The following is a 23,140-nucleotide window of genomic DNA, read 5'->3' on the forward strand; positions in this document are numbered from 1 at the left end:
CGAGCAGCAGAGGTCGCTCATTGCCATAATATCAATCATGACGCACGCTATGACCATCCTTCCTTCCCAAAACACTAACAGAAAAAATATGGCATCGAAAATTCTACGACGATTTTGAACTGGCATAAAAATAAACACCTTAAACAAAATTCACTAGGCCATGTTTGTTTGGGTGGACATGAGCTTAGGATTGGACTAATAGTTCAATAAAATTATTAATCCGATGTTTGGTTAAACAATTGAAGTACAGACTAATTATTTTGATCTTGACTATTAGTTAAGATAGGATACATAATCCAACGGATTCGTAGTCCTAGGACTATTAGTCATGGAATGCTAATCCAGTCCGCCCAAACAAACATGGCCTAAACACACTTTCCTTCCCTTCCCGGTTCTTCATTCAATCTTTGATCTATCCACACTGAGTTGTGAGACATCATCATCATCAATGGCAGACGAACTCATTTTCTTAGGCACCTGGATTAGCCCTTATTCAACGAGGGTGAAAATTGCCTTGGCTGAGAAAGGGGTCGATTATGAATTCAGGGAAGAGGACCTGAGCAACAAGAGCCCACTGCTCTTGAAGATGAACCCTGTCAACAAGCAAATCACGGTGTTGATCCACAACGGCAAACCGGTGTGCGAGTCACTCATCATTGTTCAGTACATCGATGAAATCTGGAATCACAAATCGCCATTGTTGCCTTCTGATCCTCACCAGCGAGCTCAAGCCAGGTTCTGGGCTGATTATGTTGACAAGAAGGGGAGGCCTTACTCTTCTATCTCTGTCTTATCTGTACATGAAAATGATTTGCAGACCCAAAAAAACCAAGAAAAAAAAAATTATACATAAAAAGCTTACCAAAATGGCAGAGGAGCTAAATAGTCACTCAATTCAATTACACCTTAAGATTCTTCTATGGGATAGAGTAAGTCTAACCATAAACATTGGACACATGATCTTCTATTCCTAAATTTCTCTGTACACTTTTTTTGATGACTGCCGGATTAGCTTACGCGCACCTTAATTCTAAATCCTAAATCCTAAGCAAGTCTCAAGGGTGCATTTGTAGGCATACAAAATTTCTCTATACACTTGCTCTAATGCACTCATATAGTCGTTGCATAATACTTTGAGATTCTCATTGTTCAAAATTCTCATACGAACCAACCACTGTGAGTACTTTGGGATAGGGGAGTGGAGATAGAGGATCATAATTAGTAAATATTATGCCTTCTGACCAACACTTACATGTGATATGTTATACAGATTTATAGCGCTGGGAGGCAGCTAATGTTTTCCACAGGCGAAGCCCAAGAAACAGCAAAGAATGACCTCATAGGGTACTTGAAGGTGTTGGAAGGAGAACTTGGAGACAAGGCTTACTTTGTGGGAGAGATCTTTGGCATTGTGGATGTGGCATTGGTTCCATCTTATAGCTTTTTCTTTGCTTATGAGCAGTGTGGCAACTTCAGCATTGTGGCAGAGTGCTCTGCACTTGTTGCTTGGGTTCATCGGTGTATGGAAAAGGAGAGTGTGTCAAAGCATCTTCCTGACCAGCACAAGGTCTATGACTCCATGTTGGAGCGCAAAAAGAAGCTCCAGGCTAAGTAAATCTCTAGACGAATGTTTGATTTGAGTGTTATATGTCATATAGTTTCATAGTTCTCTTTTGGGATCCCCTTTTATTTTTGTCTTTTTATTTCTACCATTCAATCTCTAGATGTTATGTTTGCTTAAGGAGAATGTTTTGTTTGTGTAATACTTGAAATAAAGAAGAGAACTTTTTTTTGTTTCAATTGAAAGAGGTCTGATTTGATGATTATTAATATTTTGATTCGCACAACTTCCGTTTGATTGAAGCATACTAGAAGATCTTGTTCAGCATTTGATGAAATTGAGCAAGATCAAATTGCTATGAGTAATGAAGAGACACAAATAGTGAATTGCTCTCACAAATGGGTAGTTCTTCAATTTCTAATGTGGATGCTTTGAATATGGTATAATAGTTAGTTAAAATGGTTGGTTAATGAATCTCGCACTGAAGTATATCTCTTGTACTTCTATTTACTTTATGCTAAAGAAAATACACTAACGAAGCACCACTTGACTTGGAAAATGTTTGAAGTGCAACACCAATTTCCAAAGGTGATTTTGTTTGCAAAATTGAAGAACACAAGATTGGAGTATATGGTTGTACAGTTGAAAACAATCATGCATATAGAAGTCTGTCAAATTTAAACTTTAGGATATACATTTGCAAATTTACTTATGTTCTTTTTAGTCTGAAACTTAATTTTCTTAATTTTCTCAGCAGAATGTCAAGGACTGTTGATATTCTAGGTTTTCTTCCTCAATCAATGTGGAAAATTTAATATTTGGTATCTTTGTACGTTCTTGAGTAATTAGTACAGCAGAAAAACTACAAGTCTAAAGTTTTTTAGTCAGAATTTATGTATAAATAACGATTAATGGTTCAAATTCATTTCCCTCATAAACATCACACACTTCACCAATTTAATTTCCATCTCCACAAAGTAATTCTAAGCGAAAATCTAGAATAGAGTTCTGAGTTAATAGAATTTCTCATAGGTACAAGGTATGTTTTATCAATACAAATAGAGAGAGGTCGCCTTGGGTTATATTGTAAGTCGGTTGGCTATATCTTGTGAAAAACAAAATTTATTATACTGAATTTTTATTTAAAAAACCATAGCTTCCTGTTCTGTATTGCATTATCATAATTTTCTTGGAAAAAAACAATCCATAATGAATGATTATATTAGACAAGTTTTGAATATTCTAAACTTTTTAATTGTTTTAATTTAAATTTTAAAATATTAAAAAATTATGATTTGATTTATTGCCAAGATAAAACCTTGAGAGTTTTTTGTAATTTCCTCTAATATAATGTTATTAATGTAATATGTTAGAACATTTTTAATCCTTCATTTTTTCTTTCATCATATTTAAATTTGACAAAAAAATATTTAAAAGTCATCTACAATCCTTTCATAAAATGTTCATCAATCAAGAAAAATCATTTTTTTTATTTATCAAATTGTGAATTCATCAAATTTGAATTTGATGAAAATTTAAAAAGATGAAGTGTCGAAGATAATTTTTTTTTAAAATCAAATTTGATGAAAAGAAAAATTAGGGATAAAAGGAAAACTTCTAAAATAAAATTGATGAAAATTTAATGAAAATATTAGAATAGTTCATATTAATCATTTTTTTAATTCAAATTTAAAATTGAATTAGAAAAAAAAAAGAACAATAATTAGAAATTAACTTAATTAACTAATTTAATTAATTATTTTTATAATGTGATTAATATAAGCCTAGTTTGGTAGAACAGTGGGAAAGTGATAATAAATTATAGATTATAGCTTAACATATTATGGTTTACAGCTGTGAGCATAAGTTAGTAACCTGCTTGGTGTAGTTGTAGGATTATAGATTTAAGCAGTTGAGTATTGTTTGGTAAATAAGCTGTAAAATAGCTTTTTGCTGTGTAATTGTCATTTTTGCCCTTATGAATATAAAAATTGTAATTTTGTCATTTTCTTCACTTCAAATTTTGAAAAAGTTATTTCATTAATGAAAGTTGATTATTTAGTACCTAATTTGGTACATTTTTACATTAAAGTCACAAAAAAACTATTTTTCCAACACCCACAACTCAATGTGTAGTGTCCATCTGTTAAGTTAGGGGTGTGCATGGATTGGAGCAAAGCGGTTTAGGGGGAAAAAAAAACAACCAAACTGTGATTCACAAAAACCTCACTCAAATAACTTAATCCAATCCCATTAAAATAAACAAGCTTATTCAATCACTGATATTCATATTCTATGAACTCATAAACATGCAATTTTGCACGGATGGGTTTGGATAGTCCATGATAGCCACAAACTTCATCTATGAATTGCACAATGAAAAAAGTTTTTAAATGAACGAATTTCTAATCTAGTTTTATTTATCATCAGATGTAGATATGAATTCATGTGTATTATTAACATGTGCCTTACTATTTGACTATCTTTTTTGTCAAGTGATAAAAAAAATCTAATAAAAAATCTATTTAGAACTAAAAAAGCATTTTTGAACAGCTCTTAATATTAGGAAAACTAGTTCCTCTCGAGTGCATCAACTTGAGTGTGAGAAGCTAAAACAAAGTGTGAATACAAAGCCCTTCGCAAGCTTTGTTTGCCAACTAAACAGAAATTCTCGCTAACCAAACAGAAATTAAACAAAACAGAGCCCTTCACAAGCCTTGTTTGCCACCATTTCACAGTAAAATACTGTCTTAGATGTATCTGTGTGTCCGGTTTGTATTTTTGGTTGTGAGGAAATACATTGATTAATATATAAGTATTTTACAAGTGAAGATTTAGGATTTGTAGCTTTGTTGGTTGATTTTGAACATGGAAGAGATCACCCAAAAATTAGAGAGAGAAGGGAAAGAGAGAGAAAGACAGAAGGAGAGAGAGACAACGCTCGATGTGTGTGTATACATATATCTATATATAACAAACGAAGGGCATGAAATCTTACCTTTTAAGTGCAGATCAAAGGAAAACAGGGAGGAAAGGAATTCAATTGACTGTGATCTTCCAAATGTGGTGGAGTTCTCGTCGTCGGTCGCCAGAGAGGAAAACAGAAGAGAAGAGAGTATGAAGGCGAGGAGCATGCTAGGGCAACAGAAGAGGGTTTATATAATGGCAATTCTGTAATTTTTCAAGTTTTGAAGGGGCATTTAAGTCATTTCAGCCCCCCCACCCCAGTTGTGCGCATAAGTTATTTGAATAAGCATCCCCCAAGCTGCTTCCCCCCAAAGCTGAAAATAGCTTACAAATAAGCTATAATTTGATAATTTAAGTTACACCAAACACATATTTATAGCTAAAATTAAATTAAAAGCTTAAATAAGCAGCTTATAAGCTGCCAAACAGGGATATAGACCATGGGCACATCATGCACCTCTCAGGCCTCGTTTGGCATACAATAGTTTTAGCCAAAAAATAAAAAAATTATTAAAAAAAAAATCAAAAAATCTATAACTGATATCAAAAAATAAAAAATTTCCTTTTCTTTTTATTTTTTGCACATATTTTTGTAAAAAATTAAAAAGTCATTCAAAACATACTAATTTGTTTTACCTCATATTTTAGCTAAAATGTCAAAAAATTATTAAAATAGTCTATTCCCAAATGACACCTTAATAGGGATATATTTGTAGACTTATTTTTTATTTTTTAAACACAATAAGTCAAAAATAAGTTACATGGCAAACATGGCTGCAATGAAGTGTTTTTTTTCAAAATTGGACCCACGCTCATAGAAAAAATTATTGATTAGTCTTAAAACACTATTTGATTATATTCCCAGCAATGATTTAGGGGTTGTTTGGAATGTCTTAAATAAGTGCACTTTTTGACTTTTTAGACTAAAAAGTTGAGAAAAAAAAAATATGGTTGTTTGGGATAAGTTTTTGACTTTTTACGAAAAAATATATATTAAAAAATTGTATAATTTAGTGTATTGGAGAAGGGAGAGAAGAATAGGCTGTACAGTGGCAGAGTAGTGGGCAGAGGGTTTGAATAGGATATGTTTGCCTCCTTTAAGGACATTGAATTGGACTGTGATGTTCGGTTCGTAGGGGCTCACCACGGGTCTTATTTTGGTAATTAGAACCGTGCAATGTGTAGAACTCGTAAAGTACTATATTCTTGTAAAAAATTACGTTGATCGGATATCGATAGCTATTTGATCGGATTAGTTTTTTGTCAACCATTAATTGTAACACTGTAGACGCGCCCGAATGTCCCATGAGGGAAATCCCCCGTTTTGTTCGTATGGGCTCACTACAGTTCAGGACTCAATGTCACAGTCCTGTATCTAATCTCGCGGAGTGCAATGCAAGACCGGTGAATCATCAAAGAGTCCTAATCTGGCAAATCGTTTTTGAAAACAGATTTTTTGAAAGAAGTGCCAAACATGAACTACTTTGCCAGATACAGAGTCGCCACCTAAATATTTTATTTTGGGAAATTTAGGAAATCCTAACTCGTTGCCTAAGACCACGTGTCCGTCATCACCAAAGTTGCCTCGGCTCGGGAGCTTGGGTACGATTGGGGAAGATCACTTCGTGAGCACCCCCACTCGCCCGATCAAAGATCGGCCTCTACTAACCATGATATCTAGTTTTGAAAACATTATGCGTTCTTATTCCGGTTATTAGCATAGATTTACTATGTGATGCGCACAGCATACAGTATAGACTGGATCGCCTGAATTGGAACAAAAATCTCATGTTTGTTTTGAAAACGGTTTGCTACTCGTAAGTAGGCTAAAATGTGGATTTGCCACCCTCAGGTGGGCTTAGAAAAGATGATTTTGCCACTATCTAGTGGGCTTAAAACTCACAATCAATGCATTATTCCAATTCAAATAACCCAACCTTCACCCACAGGCATTCGGGCAGTTATATCATATAAGCAAATAGCCTCATGGTAAAGCATGCTATCATGGCAGTCACTCACACGCGTGCAAGAATGCTAGAGCATAACCACTTACTGGGTACTCCAAGCCAAAACAGAAGCTAATTAGAAATCCATGCGTGATCCTAACTATACAGAAATGCCTAATGCAACACATGCAAAATGCAACTAAGATAGGCTCGGCTATTCTAAAGATGGCTTGTGAAATGTTGCAACTAACAAGTATTCAACTCGGAATTGAAATACAAATGCAGTTAATATGATGCGCCGAGCCCGGTGCATGCAATACAGATGAATGATGCAAACATACAAGCATAAGTATGCTAATTGAAACATGCCCTACTCTAACCATCATAAGCTGGTAAATAAAAGGGAGAAAGACGTGGGGTTGGAAGACATACATCACACGCACACATACTTATTACAATTGCGCTTTCGCTCAGAGGGTCCGAATAAATAATACAGTTCGAAATGAATACCGAATTACAGCTAATTATTACACAACCATTAACTAATTAACAAATTAGCTAAGTAAGCTATAAACTGGCATGCAAATGGGCTGTCCCGGCTCTGTTTCAGGTGATAATGGATGCATGCATGCTCGATGCGCTTTGTTGGTAAATTCCATCGCGATGCCTTGTCTCACCATTGTTTGCAGCTGATTTCAGAAACTTACACAAAGCTCCAGAAGGCTGAAACTCCACCTTGGAAAAGCCACCGACCAGGTATTGGCTTGGAAACCCCCTGCCGACCACCCCTCATGGTGAAAACCAAAAAAGGTGGTCGGCCTACTAGAAAACCTGGTCGGTCGACCACTTTCTGCCCCTGGACTCTGGTTTTTCTACAACAAAGGCAAGAAAGAGAGAAAGCAATGTATTTTCAACATATGTGTGCGCGACCACTCCTCCCCGTCCTTGCACAAGCTCTAGGGAGTGTGGCCCTCGGTTCTCGAGCCACCAATCACGCATTTCGATGCATGATGGCCGAGAGACCGAATTGCACGTTTTAATATGACATGAATGCAGGTATAAACATATGAAGCCAACAATTCTATCATAGATAATCAAGAACGTCGGGGACCGGGAATCGAGGCACATTTCGTCACTTGGAGTACGAAACGCCCCTCGCTTCCCGTGCTTGGACTAAACCCTATTCCAAGCACCATGCAAATGGAATGGCATGCACAATGCGACTAACATGCAACCTAGCATACGCAATGCTCTGTACTAAAATGGCATACACAATGCGCGTGATGTAACATGGCATACACAATGCTCTAAAATGCAACCTAGAATACGCAATGCTATGGGTTGAAATGGCATACACAATGCATGATGGACTTACACCAACATGAGTGGACCTTAGCCACACTCACATCAGTGGCCATGTGATGAAAATGAGAGAATCGAAATGCATGCATGAATTCCAAGGACCAAACCTAAGGCATAAAATGCCACTCTACCAAAGCATTGCAGGGGATGAAAGATGGCATACAAACATGAAATTTCCAGCACTGAAACATGATACAAAAATGGTCCAGAAACATGCAAACATGGCACACAATGCAAGCTAGGGGGCCCGGGTACCGAAACTAGTGAAGTGCGTTACACTAGAGATACCCGAAACAATGCACCAAAGGAAAAACCAACCCCAAATAGACCCTAGGCAGGTCTGAAATAGTGGGGAATTGACCTAAAATGGTGGCTTGGAATGCAACGGAATGGGGCTCATTCAATGGTCGGTAAAACGGGCATACAAGCCCGACTCTCAAACACATCTAAAGAGACGAAAACATGGCAATATGGCATTCAGGTAAGCTCTGAAATGTGATGAATGATAGGCTCAAAACATGAAAATATCTCAGTACATGCATGCAATGAACTTCAAAACTCGAAGATAGGCAAGTGCGTTGAACTACAAGCATGCAAAACTAACGTCATTCAACCACAAGACCCAAAAATAGAGCTAAGGTGGCCCAAAATAAGCACATTATCAGTTTTAAGCATGGCCAAACAGTGCTAACATGACAGACTAAAATAGCATGCAACATTGGCTAGTAAGTATGGGTTGTATTACAACTATAGGATGCGCATGAGATCTCATCAAACCAGCCAAAAACAGTGAACAAAACATGTTAAAATATGCCCAAATAACCACTGAAATACAGCCAATGCATACAAAAATGATGAGCTCCTTTAGAGGGCCATACAAGGGGTTGTTAAGCACATACAACAAGAACACTTAGCATGGAAAACCCAACTCTGGAAACCCAATATGACAAGCCTAAAACTCACCAAATTGGCCCTGAAATGGGTCGGTGAAGCATACAATGAAAGGCCCCCTCAAAAGGCCTTGAATGGAATTGTTCTACACATGCATTATAGACATAAAATAAGACCAAAGAGGCTCTGGACAGAGCTAAGGAAGGCCTTGAAACTCACCAAATTGGGCCCAAAAAGTGACTTCACAACATGCAAGTGAAGGGCCCTTTGGAAGGCCAATAGGGCCAACCAACAAGACAAGGAGAGAGGGGGTCACCCCCCTCTGATTTTAGCTCCCAAACATACATCCAAGCCACTGAAAATCTACTGGATTTCAGTGGCTAGGAGGCCGAACCAAGGCCAATGCGAATGCTCTAATGCATAGCCCTAAATATGAAGGAATGAAGCATGAAAGGGGGTAGATGACCCCAAACAGAGAAAGTGTTTTAAAAAAACATATTTATAAGCTCAAAAGGAAACTTTTTATAGTTTATGACAAATCTCTAAAATGCTCTCAAATAAGACTAAGATATGATGCAAAATAGGCCTACAAAAAGGGATAAAACATACAAGGGTGTAGGAGGCCTCAAACAGAAAAATGTCCTTAATAAATATTCAAGAGAAACTCAAAATATGACACTTTCTAGTTTATGACAAAGTCCAAAAATACTTGTAAGTAAGGCTAATCAATGGAGCAAAAAAATACAAGTTTAAGGGAAATAGGTACTTACCCTTGAAGAGCAGCAAAGCTGGAGCTTTTGGACCAAGTTGGTGAACCTTCAACCCTTGCAAGTCAGTCCCAAAGTGCTGGAATGGATAATGGAGGTGTGGTGCTAAGGATTGTAGTGCAAAAAGGCCAAGAAAACTAGGGTTTTGGAGCTTGGAGAAGAAGGCTATGGAGGATGGAGTGTGTATGCCTTAACCAAATGTCTAACCCTTGGAAAATGAGATGGAGGGTTGGTTATATAGAGGGAGAGAAGTAAGGCTTCTTGGAGAAGCCAAGAGAGAGGTTGAAAGCTTCTAAAAGAAGCTTGACCAAAGGGGTCAAGCTTCTTGAGGAAGCTAGACCAAAAGGGTCAAGCTTCCTCGGACAGTGGGTCAAGCTAGACCAAAAGGGTCAAGCTTCCTCAAGAAGCTTGACTAAAAGGGTCGAACTTCTCCTACCAACCAAGCAAAGGGGTCAAAACCCCCTTTTAAGGACCAAAACAGGGACAAAACCCTCGGACAGTGGGTCAAGTGCAAAACAACTGGCACAGCTGGAACACACATGAGAAGAGCAAAAAGCAGAAAGTTGCCCGACCAACTAAGGTGGCCGGCCGGCCACTCCCTCTGGTCGGCCGACCAAGGGTCAAAAGGGTCAAGCAAAAAAACTGGTCGGCTTCCCCAGAAAGATGGCCTCCCAGATGAGTAGAATACAGCTGTGTGGTGAAAAACCAGAAAATGTGACCCGAGAGAGAGAAAAATTAGCTTTTTAGAGGGGTTCAAAAGGGTTAAGAAGAATTACTGGTCGGCCTACCCATATTGGTGGCCTCCCAGATGAGCACAACACAATGATGGTGTGAAAAACCAGAAATTGTGGCTCAAAAGTGAGAAAAACCAACTTTTTGTCAGAAAAATCGGCTTTTGGAGAGAGAAAATGAGAAAACTAGTTTTTCAAGGGAAAAGGTGGCCTCCCACCATCCTACCATCTTCCTAACAATGAAAATAGGGCCTCTACCAAAAATGGACCAAAACGGATGCAAAACGAAGGTTCGAGGGCCAAAACGCGCAGTTCGGGGCCCCGAAAGCAGGCTGCTAGGCACCAAAAGTGGCGTATGACCACGAAGGTGGTCCCCCGGGCCACAGTGTCCCTCTAAAGGGAGGAAATAAGGGGTGTGCCCAAAATCGGAGCCAATGGAAGTGGTTAAGCGGTCCTGAACCGAGGCACACGGCCGACGGCTCCGAAAATCGAAAACTGGGCTCCAAATGGGAAAAATGGCCTACGACCACGAAACGTAGCCTATGGCCATTGAGAGATGGTCTACGAGACCTCTCCCTCCCTTCGGGAAGAGAAAATAGAGAAAACAGGACCTAGTTCGCAAACCGAGACAAAGCACAAAAGAGCTCTGAAGTCCGGAGGCAAGGCTCGCAGCCGAGACTCCGCAATCTCAGAACGAGCACAATATGCAACATCACTGAGCACTCATTTGGTGACGTCTGAGTCTTAAGGTCGGTCAAAAATGGGGTGTCTACAGTTGCCCCTCTTTGACAGAACTCGAAAGTCGTAAGTGACGGGAGTGAATGTCAAAGCCTAGAGACGACCCATTTTTGACAAGGCCGAAGACTTAGACAAACAGGCGAGATAACAAAGAAAAGTGCCCGTAGGCAGGGGCAAAATGCAAGGGGCATGCACAAAGTCGAACATAACTTATGATCATGAAAAAGAAGCTGTAATGAAGCACGTATACACTATAAATGCAACAATTTAAGCAAGCGAATAAAAACCAAACTGCATTACATGCAGAAAGGATATAAAAAGATTATGCAATCTTAGCGAGCATGTGCGATAGACACACAAAAGTGGACGAGGTGTGATAGATACACAGAGTGAGTAAGCATGTGCGATAGACACACAAAGCGTGTGTAGTGATAGATACACTAAAGTGAACATGTGATGGATACACAAAGTAAACGTGTGATGGATACACAAAGCGAGCGTGTGATAGATACACTAAGTAAACGTGTGATGGATACACAAAGCGAGCGTGTGATAGATACACAAAGGGTGAACACAAAGTGTGATAGATGCACTAAGTGAACAGAGCATGATTGATATACTAAATGTGAACACGAACTGTGATAGATGCACTTAGTGAATAGAGTATGATTGATATACTAAATGTGAACACGAAGTGTGATAGATGCACTTAGTGAACAGAGTATGATTGATATACTAAATGTGAACACGAAGTGTGATAGATGCACTTAGTGAACAGAGTATGATTGATATACTAAATGTGAACACGAAGTGTGATAGATGCACTTAGTGATCAAGTATGATTGATATGAACACGAAGTGTGATAGATGCACTTAGTGAACAGAGTATGATTGATATACTAAATGTGAACACGAAGTGTGATAGATACGATTAGTGGACAAGTGTGATGGATACACAAAAGGTGAACACGAAGCGTGATAGATGCACTAAGTGAACAGGTGTGATGGATACACAAAAGGTGAACACGAAGCGTGATAGATGCACTAAGTGAACAAGTGTGATGGATGCACAAAAGGTGAACACGAAGTGTGATAGATGCACTTAGTGAACAAAGTATGATTGATATACTAAATGTGAACACGAAGTGTGATAGATGTACTTAGTGAACAGAGTATGATTGATATACTAAATGTGAACACGAAGTGTGATGGATGCACTTAGTGGACAAGTGTGATGGATACACAAAGCGAGCGTGTGATAGATACACAAAGGGTGAACACAAGGTGTGATAGATGCACTATGTGAACAGAGTATGATAGATATACTAAAGGTGAACACAAAGTGTGATAGATGCACTATGTGAACAAGTGTGATGGATACACTAAAGGTGGGTGTGTGTGATAGATACAGAAAATGAGAATATGTGTGATAGATACAGAAAATGAGAATGTGTATGATAGATACAGAAAATGAGAATGTGTGTGATAGATACAGAAAATGAGAATGTGTGTGATAGATACACAAAATGAAAGAAGTGTGATTGACACACTAAGTGAAGAGAGTGTGATTGATACACTAAATAAATGAAGTGTGATTGATACACTAAGCGAATGAAGAAAGTGAAGTGTGATTGATACACTAAGTAAATGAAGGAAGTGAAGTGTGATTGATACACTAAGTAAATGAAGTGTGATTGATACACTAACTGAATGAAGTATGATTGATACACTAAATAAATGATCCCAAACGGAACTTCTTTGAATGAACCGTACATACAATATCGTGCATGAATGAGAAAGAAACTTGATAGGTACAATGCAATACAATGCATGATGTTTAAGGAACGCAATAAACAAGCGTAGCGGCGCTTTAGAAAGCACATCGTGGGATAAGTGACGATGAACCGCTCTACTCTGACGGGGATCTCCCTTCGTGCTCTTCGAACACTTACCTTCAACTTATAGTACAAAGGCTCTGAAATACTGACAAGGGTTCTTCACGTAGAACACTTTGGATGCTGCCTTTCTTTCTGATCATATTCACAACTTTCCCTATTCTCTAACGGGGTGACAGACGAGGTTGGTTCGGTATCCAGAATTGAGGTACATACACGCTATCTCAACCTATGGGGCTTCCATACAGATTTCAAGCCGATGATATACCCCTGGGTATTTAAACCAGACTTTAGTCTCGGAAATCCCAAACCTTTGTGTTCTAGGCATAAGTCATTCGAACTCTAGTTTCCACCGTCGCAGTTGGTCTCTTAGGAACTCATTGCAAACATGGCCATGATGCCTCTAGTAGGGAATGGTACTCAGGGAGAGCACTTTTGATCACCATTCTGGCTTGAATCAGACTTGAGCTTGAGGTAGAGGCACACTCATACTTCGGAGCATTGGCAAGACCTGAAGACACGGAATGTAGTCTCGGAACTTACTGAAGTTGAAACAAACTCAGATACCCGAAATTTTCCCTCTTTTCTTTTGCTTTGTGGTCTGGAACTTTCATAGTTTCAGATAGGCCCTGGCTCTACTGTTCTGACATGACCTGGGTTGAACCCTGCGGCTTTATGAAAGAACCAATCCTATTTTGTACAGATGTGGAGAACGGCACGGCACTCGGAGCGCAAAATGATTTTATTTTTGAAATTGAGAGATGAGTCTTTGACCGGGGTATTGAGCCTACGACTGAACATAGCGCACTACGACTCAACAACGGAAAACAAAAGGTAAACAACCTAAACACAAACACAGACACTCAAAAATGACTCAAGACAAGAATCGAGGTAAAACAAAAAGACACGACACTCAGACGTGCACAGGGAGCCTGTTTTTTCTAGGTATTGTTTCCCACCCTTTCTCATTTGTGATTCTCACATCACTCGGCCTTCAAGCTCAGTTTTTCTCTCAAAACCCTTTTCTTGCTTTTCCTCTCAGTGCACATCTCTCTATTCTTTAATCTCTCATTTTTCATCCCTCCCCAGGGTGGTTGATAGATAAACAAAAAGTTGTGGGCTCTTGCTCCTAGCACTCAGCTAGATTCTTCTTTTTCTGCGCGCAGCTAGTGAGTTCCTCCCATAGAGGGGTTGTGCTGTAACTAAGCGTGTAACGAATCTGCAGCTGACATCGGCTGTCGATGCTCTGCCGGGGAGTTTGGACGTGGTTAGATCTATCCAGATGAGGGAGTGGGATATCTTGATCCATTCCAATTCGTGCTTCGCACTTGGCTTGATACCTCGTTGCTTGGAGGATGAGAGAGCTTTCAGCTCTTTTGTTGACAATTTCAGTTGTGCCCTTTTCTGGCAGGGAGAGTACGCTTATTGGCAAGTATGGTGCCCTTTCTGGCAAATGCACTGACAACAGAGGAAAGACAGGAAGCCTGACTCAACTGTGCCCCTAGTTCATTATTTTGACCATTTTTTGTTTTTTACGTTCTGTAAAACAATTTTGACCAACATAAGAATTAGATTAGCATGCTTGTTCGATTTTCTGATTTGAAATCATGCAAGTTAGGTTATGAGCACTGAAAGTTTTCCTTTTTGGGCCAAAGAAATGGTCCAGTTTTGGAAAAGTGGAATAATTTTCGAGAGAATAGTCAACCTTAGTAAAAATTCTCAAAAATTATTTTTGCAAACAGCCACTGCTCAATGAGCACGAAACCTACCCTCGAGATGCACAACCTCAGATCCGAAGGAAAATTGGCCCTTGCTTGAAGGAAACTGCATGGCAACGGAAAGTTGCCCCTTGTTTGAATAGCACCGCGGCACATTGTATGGCAACAGAAAGTTGCCCCTTGTCTGAATAGCGCTGCAGCACATGGTAACCAGTCCTCACAGTGACAATTACAACCAAATTCTCGGATACAAAGAAGACAAAGATGACCAGAGCCATCACATGGATACAGTCAGATTTGAAGTGTTTTACTGCTGGACTTCAGAATGAAATTGCCTACGTATCCCAAACATGGGAATCAAGCCTTGTGTAGTTCCGAGGTTAAGGTACACTCAGGTATTAACCTCTCCTTTTGCGCTCTAACTTTTGCCAAGGCCGCCTTTCTGGGTTTTCAACCTTGCGAGCTTTGTTTTTCTTTTCTTTTCAATTCTTCTCTTTTTTTTTGTCTTTTCTTTTTCAAATCTTTTTATCTTTTCTCTTCTCTTTTCTTTTGCATTTTTTTTCTTTTTTTTTTTTGTATTTTTCTCTTGCTCTAACTTTTGCCTGGGTCGCCTTTCCGGGTTTTCAGCCCAGCGAGCCTCTCAAAGGGTAAAAGTGTAACAAGTCTATGCCAAATGGTTTTAGGGTTTTGAAGCCATCTGTATCTAGGAGAGTGGCAACTGTTTGCTAATGATGTAGATGTCCATCTGGGGGGTGAATTTGCCCCTAGTGTTGTGGATAGGAACTCAGTTGTTCTTCAGCAATGCTTTCTTCTTTCCTCCCTTCTGAGATTTGGCATTCTTGCCGTTCTTCATCTTTGACTCTTCGAGCACATTTGAAATTCTTTTGCCCCTAGTTCGAGGGGTGCTTCTGATCTAACTTTGCAAGCTTCCTTTGATCACAACTGATCTTCTTGATCTGACTTTGGTGCCTCTTGTTCGAGGGCTGCTTTAAATCTGGCCACACAGGCCTCACATTGATGGTTGACCATTGATCATTCTGATCCCAAGTTCAAGGTTTTGAGAGCAAAAGGGTTGAATCTTGAGGCTGAAAGCGATCCTAGGCTGCACAATCTCAAGAGCGATTCCGCACAAGTCTTCGCAGGACCGCGCAAAAATATTTTGTTTTTGAAATTTTTTAAGAAAGTGACAAATCGCTCGCGCTGAAGATAGTATGGAACCAATCTGGATCAAGCCAGGGTCCTTCTCAGTACTCATATTAACAAACATGATTTCATTCATTAAGGGCTTAGCATGCCTCTCTTTCTCTCAATTGATCAAACTTTGCAAAACCTAAGGAATTCCTCCCTCTTTGTTTTCACCACAGTGTTTAAAAATTTTTGAAAAACTTAGGTCAATGCAACAATTTCAAGGCACAGAAGAGCGGGTGAAAAGTACTGCCGCTTATTCAAACTTCTTGGCACAATTGGCGCAAGGCAGAAACAAACACAAGAGTGTGAAAATCACTGCTGTTTCATTCAAAATCTGTTGGCACAACTGGCTCCCTGGCAGAAATAGACTCAAAAGAAAGCAAAAAGACAAACACAAAATAGTGATGCCCGAGGTAACACCCTCAGAATCACCTGACTCTAACACAACAAGACTGACTCGATACAACAAGACAGACCCGAAACAAAGAGACAGACTCAAAACAACACAACAAAACTGACCTAAATACCCCAATCAGAAACTAGCATTCGCAAATGCTCAAAACAGTGCGTGCCATACGCCACATCTGGAGTAAATCGAGTGCCACCCGCGGCTGGTTCATTCCCCGATCACATAATCACATTATCCCCCATAAGTTCACTGATCAAGTGCCGATAGACTTTACAAAACCTGGTGCGGCAATGACCCCGTTGTCAAACAGATCTTGTACATTATGGCGCATACGAAAGCAACTGTCGGTGTCATGACTGGTTTGTTGATGGTAGGCACAGTATTTAGTCTGGTCATGCTTTGCAGGGATAGGATCGGGTAGGGGCCGTTGTTCCAACGGTTTCAAATGTCCTTTTGGAGTAAGACCTCTAGAACCTTTGACAAAGGCATATGAAGTGGGGTGAAAACCCTTTTGACTCGAGGTGGATATTTGGTTTCTTGTGAGCTACTCCCGGACGCACCGGTGAATGGGGTAGCTATTTTTGATGCGGAGGTGGTAACCATGCCCACTTCAAAAGATCTTGCTGCTGCATCACCAATGGTGGTCGCATTCGAACTGCAGGAAAATGCCCTCCTAGGCTGCTCTTTCTCCTGGTCAAGAAGGCCCTGCTTCATAGCGTCCTTGATCTGTACTCCTATCTCATGTAAATCTGAAAAGGTGGGGAAGGGGAGAACGATCATCTTCTGCATCAGTTTTGGCTGGAGATTGCGCACAATCATCCGGATTTGATCTTTATCTATAGGCCTAGTGGTCATCATTGAGGCCTTCGCCCTCCACAGGGCCACAAAATCCGAAAAGCTCTCCTTAGGCTCCTGCCTTGTTGTTGCAAGATCACGGGTTGTGACCTCGATCTGCGTATTATAGGAGTACTGAGCGACAAAAGCCTCAGCCATCTCATCCTAATTTCTCTTAACATCGTATTCCAGTTTTGCGTACCAGATGGCCGCCACACCCGACAGGGTCCGGCCGAATAAAGAAAGCTTCTGTAGTCTGGTGAGCCCCATCGACCTCAATATGTCTGAAAACAGCCGTAAGTGCACCATGGGATTCCCGGACCCGTCAAAGCGGTCAATATGTGGCATTTTAAAACGGTCTGGCAGCGTCACGGCTGCATCGGTATACCCATCCTCAATGTCCGGGATGGACTTGACTCCCTGAGATTTCTTGAACAGCTTTTCAAGCTTGCTCACCTTCAATGCTGTGTGGTCCACCTTGGACTCAAAAGGAGAATCCGGCAGGTTAGTGGGTGTTTTGGACAATTGGGGTAGGATTGGTGTAATAGCCCTCGTCACTGTTTACCGAATAACCACTGATTACCGTTAAACTGAACTGATTATGACTGATAACTGAACTGATTTAAATATTGAACTGATTGACTGAAAACTGGAACTGACTTGACGGAGTATATCTGTTTAATTGTAATTCTATCTGTTGATTGTTTATTTGATCTGTTCGTATTTTAGTGTTTAAACTGCTAATTGAAGGCCTTATCGGCGGCCGAACCGGAAACCGATTAGTGTTTTGTGATTAACATAATTTATGTGATTTATGGTATAGTTATCCGAAAATTGATTTGGAATGATTAAATTAGATTAAAGTAAGTTAAATATCATAGTTTGACTTAACTACAACTTTGCCCTTGAGTGGGCCATTACACCAAACCTTGTTTCAGGCTTGACCTTGTATATACATTGAATCAAAACATTTCATCAGTCCATTCTCCTTGTTCAACCTGCCATAGAGAGAGGGGAAGTGAGAGAATTGAGTTCACTTGTAGAATTGCTTGATAAATTGAAGATTGATTTCATAATTGAGCTCCTAAACCTCGAATACAAGACTAAGGTAGGAAACTCATCTTCTTATTGTTGTCATTGAGCTAGTTCTTGCATGATTCATACTTCATTGTAGGACTAAGTCATGATTTGGTTCAAAAATGTTGAATTGGAGCTCATTCCATGCATGCATGTTTGAATTGTTGAATTTGAGTTGATTCCATGGAGAATTGTCTCATGCATGCTCATGGTTATGTTAAGTCCTTGTTTTCATCTTGTTTTTAGAACGATTGGCTCCTTAGAGCATCAAATTGAAGCTTTGAAATGAGTTAAATTCATGCATGTTTGCATGTTCTTCATATTTATGGAAATCGGTTTGAATTGGATTTATTTGAAACACCCTTGGGCTTTAATTTTACAAATTGAGCTTTGAATCATGTTAAAATATGAGTTTTCATGTGTTTTCTGGAAAATTGGCCCAAGAGAATCGAAATTTATGGTTTAAAACTTGGTTTTGAGCTTCAGGTTCAACTCTGGAATTTTCAGAATTTGGACTCACGCTCGAGCGGAGTGACCGGCACTCGAGCGTGGAAATCGTGCTCCCAGCATTTTGTTCTGTTTTGAAGTCCGCTCGAGCGGAATAATTGACGCTCGAGCGGGATATTGTGTCTCATGCTCGAGCGGGTGTCGAGCGCCCGATCGAGCGTGATTTCCGCCTATCCAGCACTTTTGACTGTTTTGCAGAACGCTCAAGCGGGTAAGTCTACGCTCGAGCGGAAACCTTTGTCTGCATGTCCGGTCGAGCGGATTAACCTACGCTCGAGCGTGACCCCTGTTTTCTGAAAAGTCTGAAAATGTTTTTCAAGTGCATCTTTGCATCCTCATCTCATTCTAGGCATTCTTAGGCCTAGTTTAAGGCATCTTATTGAGGATATAGATGTAGAACGCACCGAGGCAATTAGGGATTAAGTTATTCTTTTCCCAACTGTGTAGCTTAGTGTGTGTGTTCAATCTGTAACTGTGTAGGATTGGCGACTGGGGACGCGCTCTAGCTTTACTGTAGCCCAGAACTCTATGAGTAACAACTGTGTAAAGATATGTTCAAAATGATTATTGTAGACACCCCATTTTTGACCGTCCTCAAGACTTGGACGTCACCGTTTGGACACCCGGTGATCATCCATGTTTGTGTTCGTTTGGAGTTCCCGGAGGTCTCGGCTACGCGCCTTGCCTCAGGATCTCCGAACTCGACTGTTTAATGTCTGGTTTTGCACCAAACTCTTGTGTTTTGCCTTGGAGGGGCAGGGAATGCCTTGTGAGGCATCCCCACACATCACTGGCCATGGCCAGAAGCCACCGGCTGGTGTTTTGTTGCCATCGGCAATATATATTGCCGGTCGGCACTATTTATTGCCGGTCGACACTCAATTTTGTCAAAATGGCATTTTTGAGCAGCCGACTACTGTTCATCTACTTTATATAGATATTTTGTGCCAGCTGTGATAGCTGGCACCAACTCTGTCCCCCTCCATACACGTGTATGGAGGGATTTCCCTCTAACCAAGCTTATTTGACAAGCTTTACAAGAGAGAGCTCTATAAGAGAGAGTCTCCTCTCTTGGCATTAGGGTTAGATAACATTTTAGAGGGTTTTGATATTAGGGTTAGGAATTTGTATCTATCCTATATCTCTCTCTCTCTTTCTTGAGCTTAATGTGTGTGGCTTGTCTTACTTTTGCTCACAAGCACCCACCATTACACCATCCCTTGGAGCTGAGACCTCTTGAGGGTTGTTTTTGAGGTTTTGAAGCTGGTTTCAACCTAAAAGAAGCTGCTGGTCCACCATTGTTGAAGGGGTCTTCAAGGGTAAGAAACTAGTCCCTTTATTCCCCATTCTTGCATACTTGTTTTGCCTATCTTAGAACTGTTTTTGTGCTTAGTGTATAACATAAAAAAGTTCTGTTTTTAGGCCCTCTAAATATTTTATTTAGGGTGTTTTGTTGTTTGAGGTTGTTTGACCCCTCCTAAGCCTTGTAAGGCTCCATTTTGTGCTATTTTGTGTAAGCTCCGAGACTTTGGTGTTTGGGCCTCCTCACCACTGAAATCTTGAGAGATTTCAGTGGTGAGGATGGTGCCTTGAAGTCCCAAGAAGGAGAGGGCCACCCCCTCTCCTTGTTGTCCTTGAAATGGACCATTTTTGACCTCTTAAGGGAGCACCTAGCTAAGCTACATGTTGACCATGCCTTGGTTGTTTTTTGTGCTTATTATGCCATAATATGCCTCTGTTTTTTGTTGGTTTTGGTACACCATGCATGCCTAGCATACCTACCTTGTAATGCCACTTTGATGCCTTAACATGCCTTAGGTTGTAAACCCTTGTTCTAGCATGTTTTAGGCTTAGCCTTGTGAAGCTTTTGTGCTTATTTTTCCATGTATAAGGTCTGTCCATAGTTGTTTGGGTCAATCTTGGCATGCATAGTATAGCCCCTTTGCATTCCGGCTTGTTGGCCTTAAGTGTGTGAATGTATAGCATGACATTCTTGCATTGATTTAATGGTTTGGCATCATTTATGGCATCATTTCAGTCCACCTAGCATGCTTATATGCTTGCATTTTATGGCCCTTTTGATGCTTCAAGAGTTGATGTTTCATGCTCCATGTTTATGCCATTGTGTATGCCTCTAGGATTAGGTCATTTAGATGCCATCTAAGTGGTTCTTGAGACTTACTTTTACATAATTCGGGACTGTTTTGATTCAATTTGGTCATTTGCTTCATGAGTCATATGGCCATGTTTTAGGTACTTGGGTTTGGTTGCATGTATAGCTTGCATTCCTAGGTTAATTTGGCATCATTTCCTACATGTTTTCAAGGCTTATAATACATGTCGTATGTCCATGATTACCCCCTTTTAAGTGTGCTTAAAAGTAGTCCTTTGATGCTTAAGCGTTTAGGCCTTAACATGTGCATGTGTGCATGTGTGTTTGGTTCCACTTTCCTTGGTTTTGGCCACTGTTTTGGGCCTAATTAGAGCTGCCCAAATCATGTTTAAGTCCATCTCTTTGTTTGTTGCATGCTCTCCTTGTATATTGTAGCATATTGGTGAGTTGTTGCATGTTTGAAATCACATGATTGAATGAAGTCACATGTTGGCTTACACGCTTGAATGCCTACATTAGCCTTGCACACTTGTTAGTTGCATTGCTCTATGCCTTACATTTCTTGCATGCTCATTTGCATTGTCGTATTGCATGCCTAGTTAACGCGCTTAGGTTGCATTGCATTGGCATGCATGCTTGGCCTCTTGACTATCCATGATAGAGGTTAAGTCCCCATTGGTTTGATTGTTTGCATTGCATTTGACATGGAAATGCATAACTTGGTCTCTTGGGCCATCACGCATTGAAATGCGCGATTGATGGTCCGAGAACCAAAGAGCATGTCCCTTTGAGTCACTAACATGACAAGGGACATGATTGGTGCATATATGCCTTGAATTGTATTGCCATGCTCTGCCTTGCCCTCTGTTGCTGTCAATTGCAGATTCTGCAGGAGCTTTCTGCCGACCGGCAGTGCTAAGTGCCGACCGGCAATCCTCCCTCTGCCGATAGCTTCACCAATGGCCGGTGATCACAGGCCACTGCCGGTGGGCATTCTACTCAGCCGATGGCATTCCCCAGCATCCAGAGAAGCAATCCCGAGGTTTTAGCCGCCTCCAGAGGAGTACAACAAGGAAAACAGAGGCAGCCTATGCATGGCGGTGCACTTTTGAGCAAGACCGAGCATGCATTGCATCGAGCTCTCTTCCCGAGGCGGTTTACTATTTTTCCTAGCTTAGTTAATTTGTTAACTAATTAGGTAATTTGTAATAATTAATTAGCTAGGATAGTTAATTCATTATTCAAACTGTATTATTCTTTCGATCCCTCCGAGCAAGGGTAAATTTGTAATAAGTGTGGGTGAGTGTGTGCATGTCTTCCAACCCCCACTTCTTTCTTCCCTTTTATTTACCTGCTTATGATGGTAGATTAGGGCATGTTTAAATTAGCATACCTCATGCTATGCATGCGTGCATCCATACATTTGTCTCGCATGCACCGGGCTCGGTACATCATGCTAACTGCATTTGTACTTCAAATCCCAAATTGAATACGTGCATCAATTGATTGTATTTCACATACCATGTTTAGGTTAGCCGAGCCTATTCTAATTGCATCCTGCATGTGTTGCATTAGTCAATTTGACATGAACTAGGATCATGCATGTGATTGCTAACTGGTTTCTGTTTTGGCTTGGAGTACTAGGTAAGCATTTATGCTAGCATACCGCATGTGTGTGGGTGTTGCCATGATAGTATGATTATCCATGTGGCTAGATGCTTATGTGATAAAATGTTTGGATGCCTGTGGGTGAAGGTTGGGTTGCTTGAGCTGAAATGGCTCATTGAAATCCGTGTCTTAGCCTACTTACAAGTAGCAAATTCCAAAATATTTTTCCAAAACGAACGGATTTGCAATGCTTATTTCCAAATTAGGCAATCTAGTCTATACTTGTTTGATGTGCGCATAAGGTAGTAATTCTAGGCTAATAAATGGAATAAGAACACATAATGTTTTCAAAAAACGGATATCACGGTTAGTAGAGGCCGATCTTCGGATCGGGCGAGAGGGGGTGCTCATAGCTGACCTTCCCCAATCGTACCCTAGCTCCCGAGTCGAGGCAACTCTGGTGATGACGGACATGTGGCCTTCGGCACCGAGTCAGGGTTTCCTAAATTCCCCATAAAAAATATTTAGGTGGCGACTCTGTATCTAGCAAAGCAGTCCATGTTTGGCACTTCTTTTTCAAAAAAATCTGCTTTCTCAAAACGATTTGCCGGATGTGGACTCTTTGGTTCAAGATTAAGAACCGTGACACGAAATCGAGTTCGAACTGTAGCAGCGAGTCCCCCCCACGCGGGCGCGTCTACAGTTTCTGGCGACTCTGCTGGGGATTTAGAGAGCTTGACTCGAACTCGTGATATCTTATTTTGATTTCATTTATGTGTCTCTTTGCATTACATGTGCATTGGTGCGCCTAGGAACACAGTGTTTGCC

General features: G+C 40.4%; 1 protein-coding gene across 1 annotated transcript; it reads left to right on the forward strand.

The window, feature by feature from the left end:
- Positions 1–390: 390 nt before the first annotated feature.
- On the forward strand, positions 391–1,800 carry LOC114311821 (glutathione S-transferase U19-like). The gene is made up of 2 exons (XM_082884774.1): positions 391–787; positions 1,271–1,800. Exons 1-2 carry the CDS (start codon positions 449–451, stop codon positions 1,613–1,615), a joined length of 684 nt encoding a protein of 227 aa, XP_082740900.1. The 5' UTR covers positions 391–448; the 3' UTR covers positions 1,616–1,800.
- The last annotated feature ends 21,340 nt before the right edge of the window (positions 1,801–23,140 follow it).

The sequence above is a fragment of the Camellia sinensis genome, chromosome 8, assembly GCF_055761805.1.
Source record: "Camellia sinensis isolate YWXY chromosome 8, ASM5576180v1, whole genome shotgun sequence".
In the NCBI taxonomy this organism is placed as follows: domain Eukaryota; kingdom Viridiplantae; phylum Streptophyta; class Magnoliopsida; order Ericales; family Theaceae; genus Camellia; species Camellia sinensis.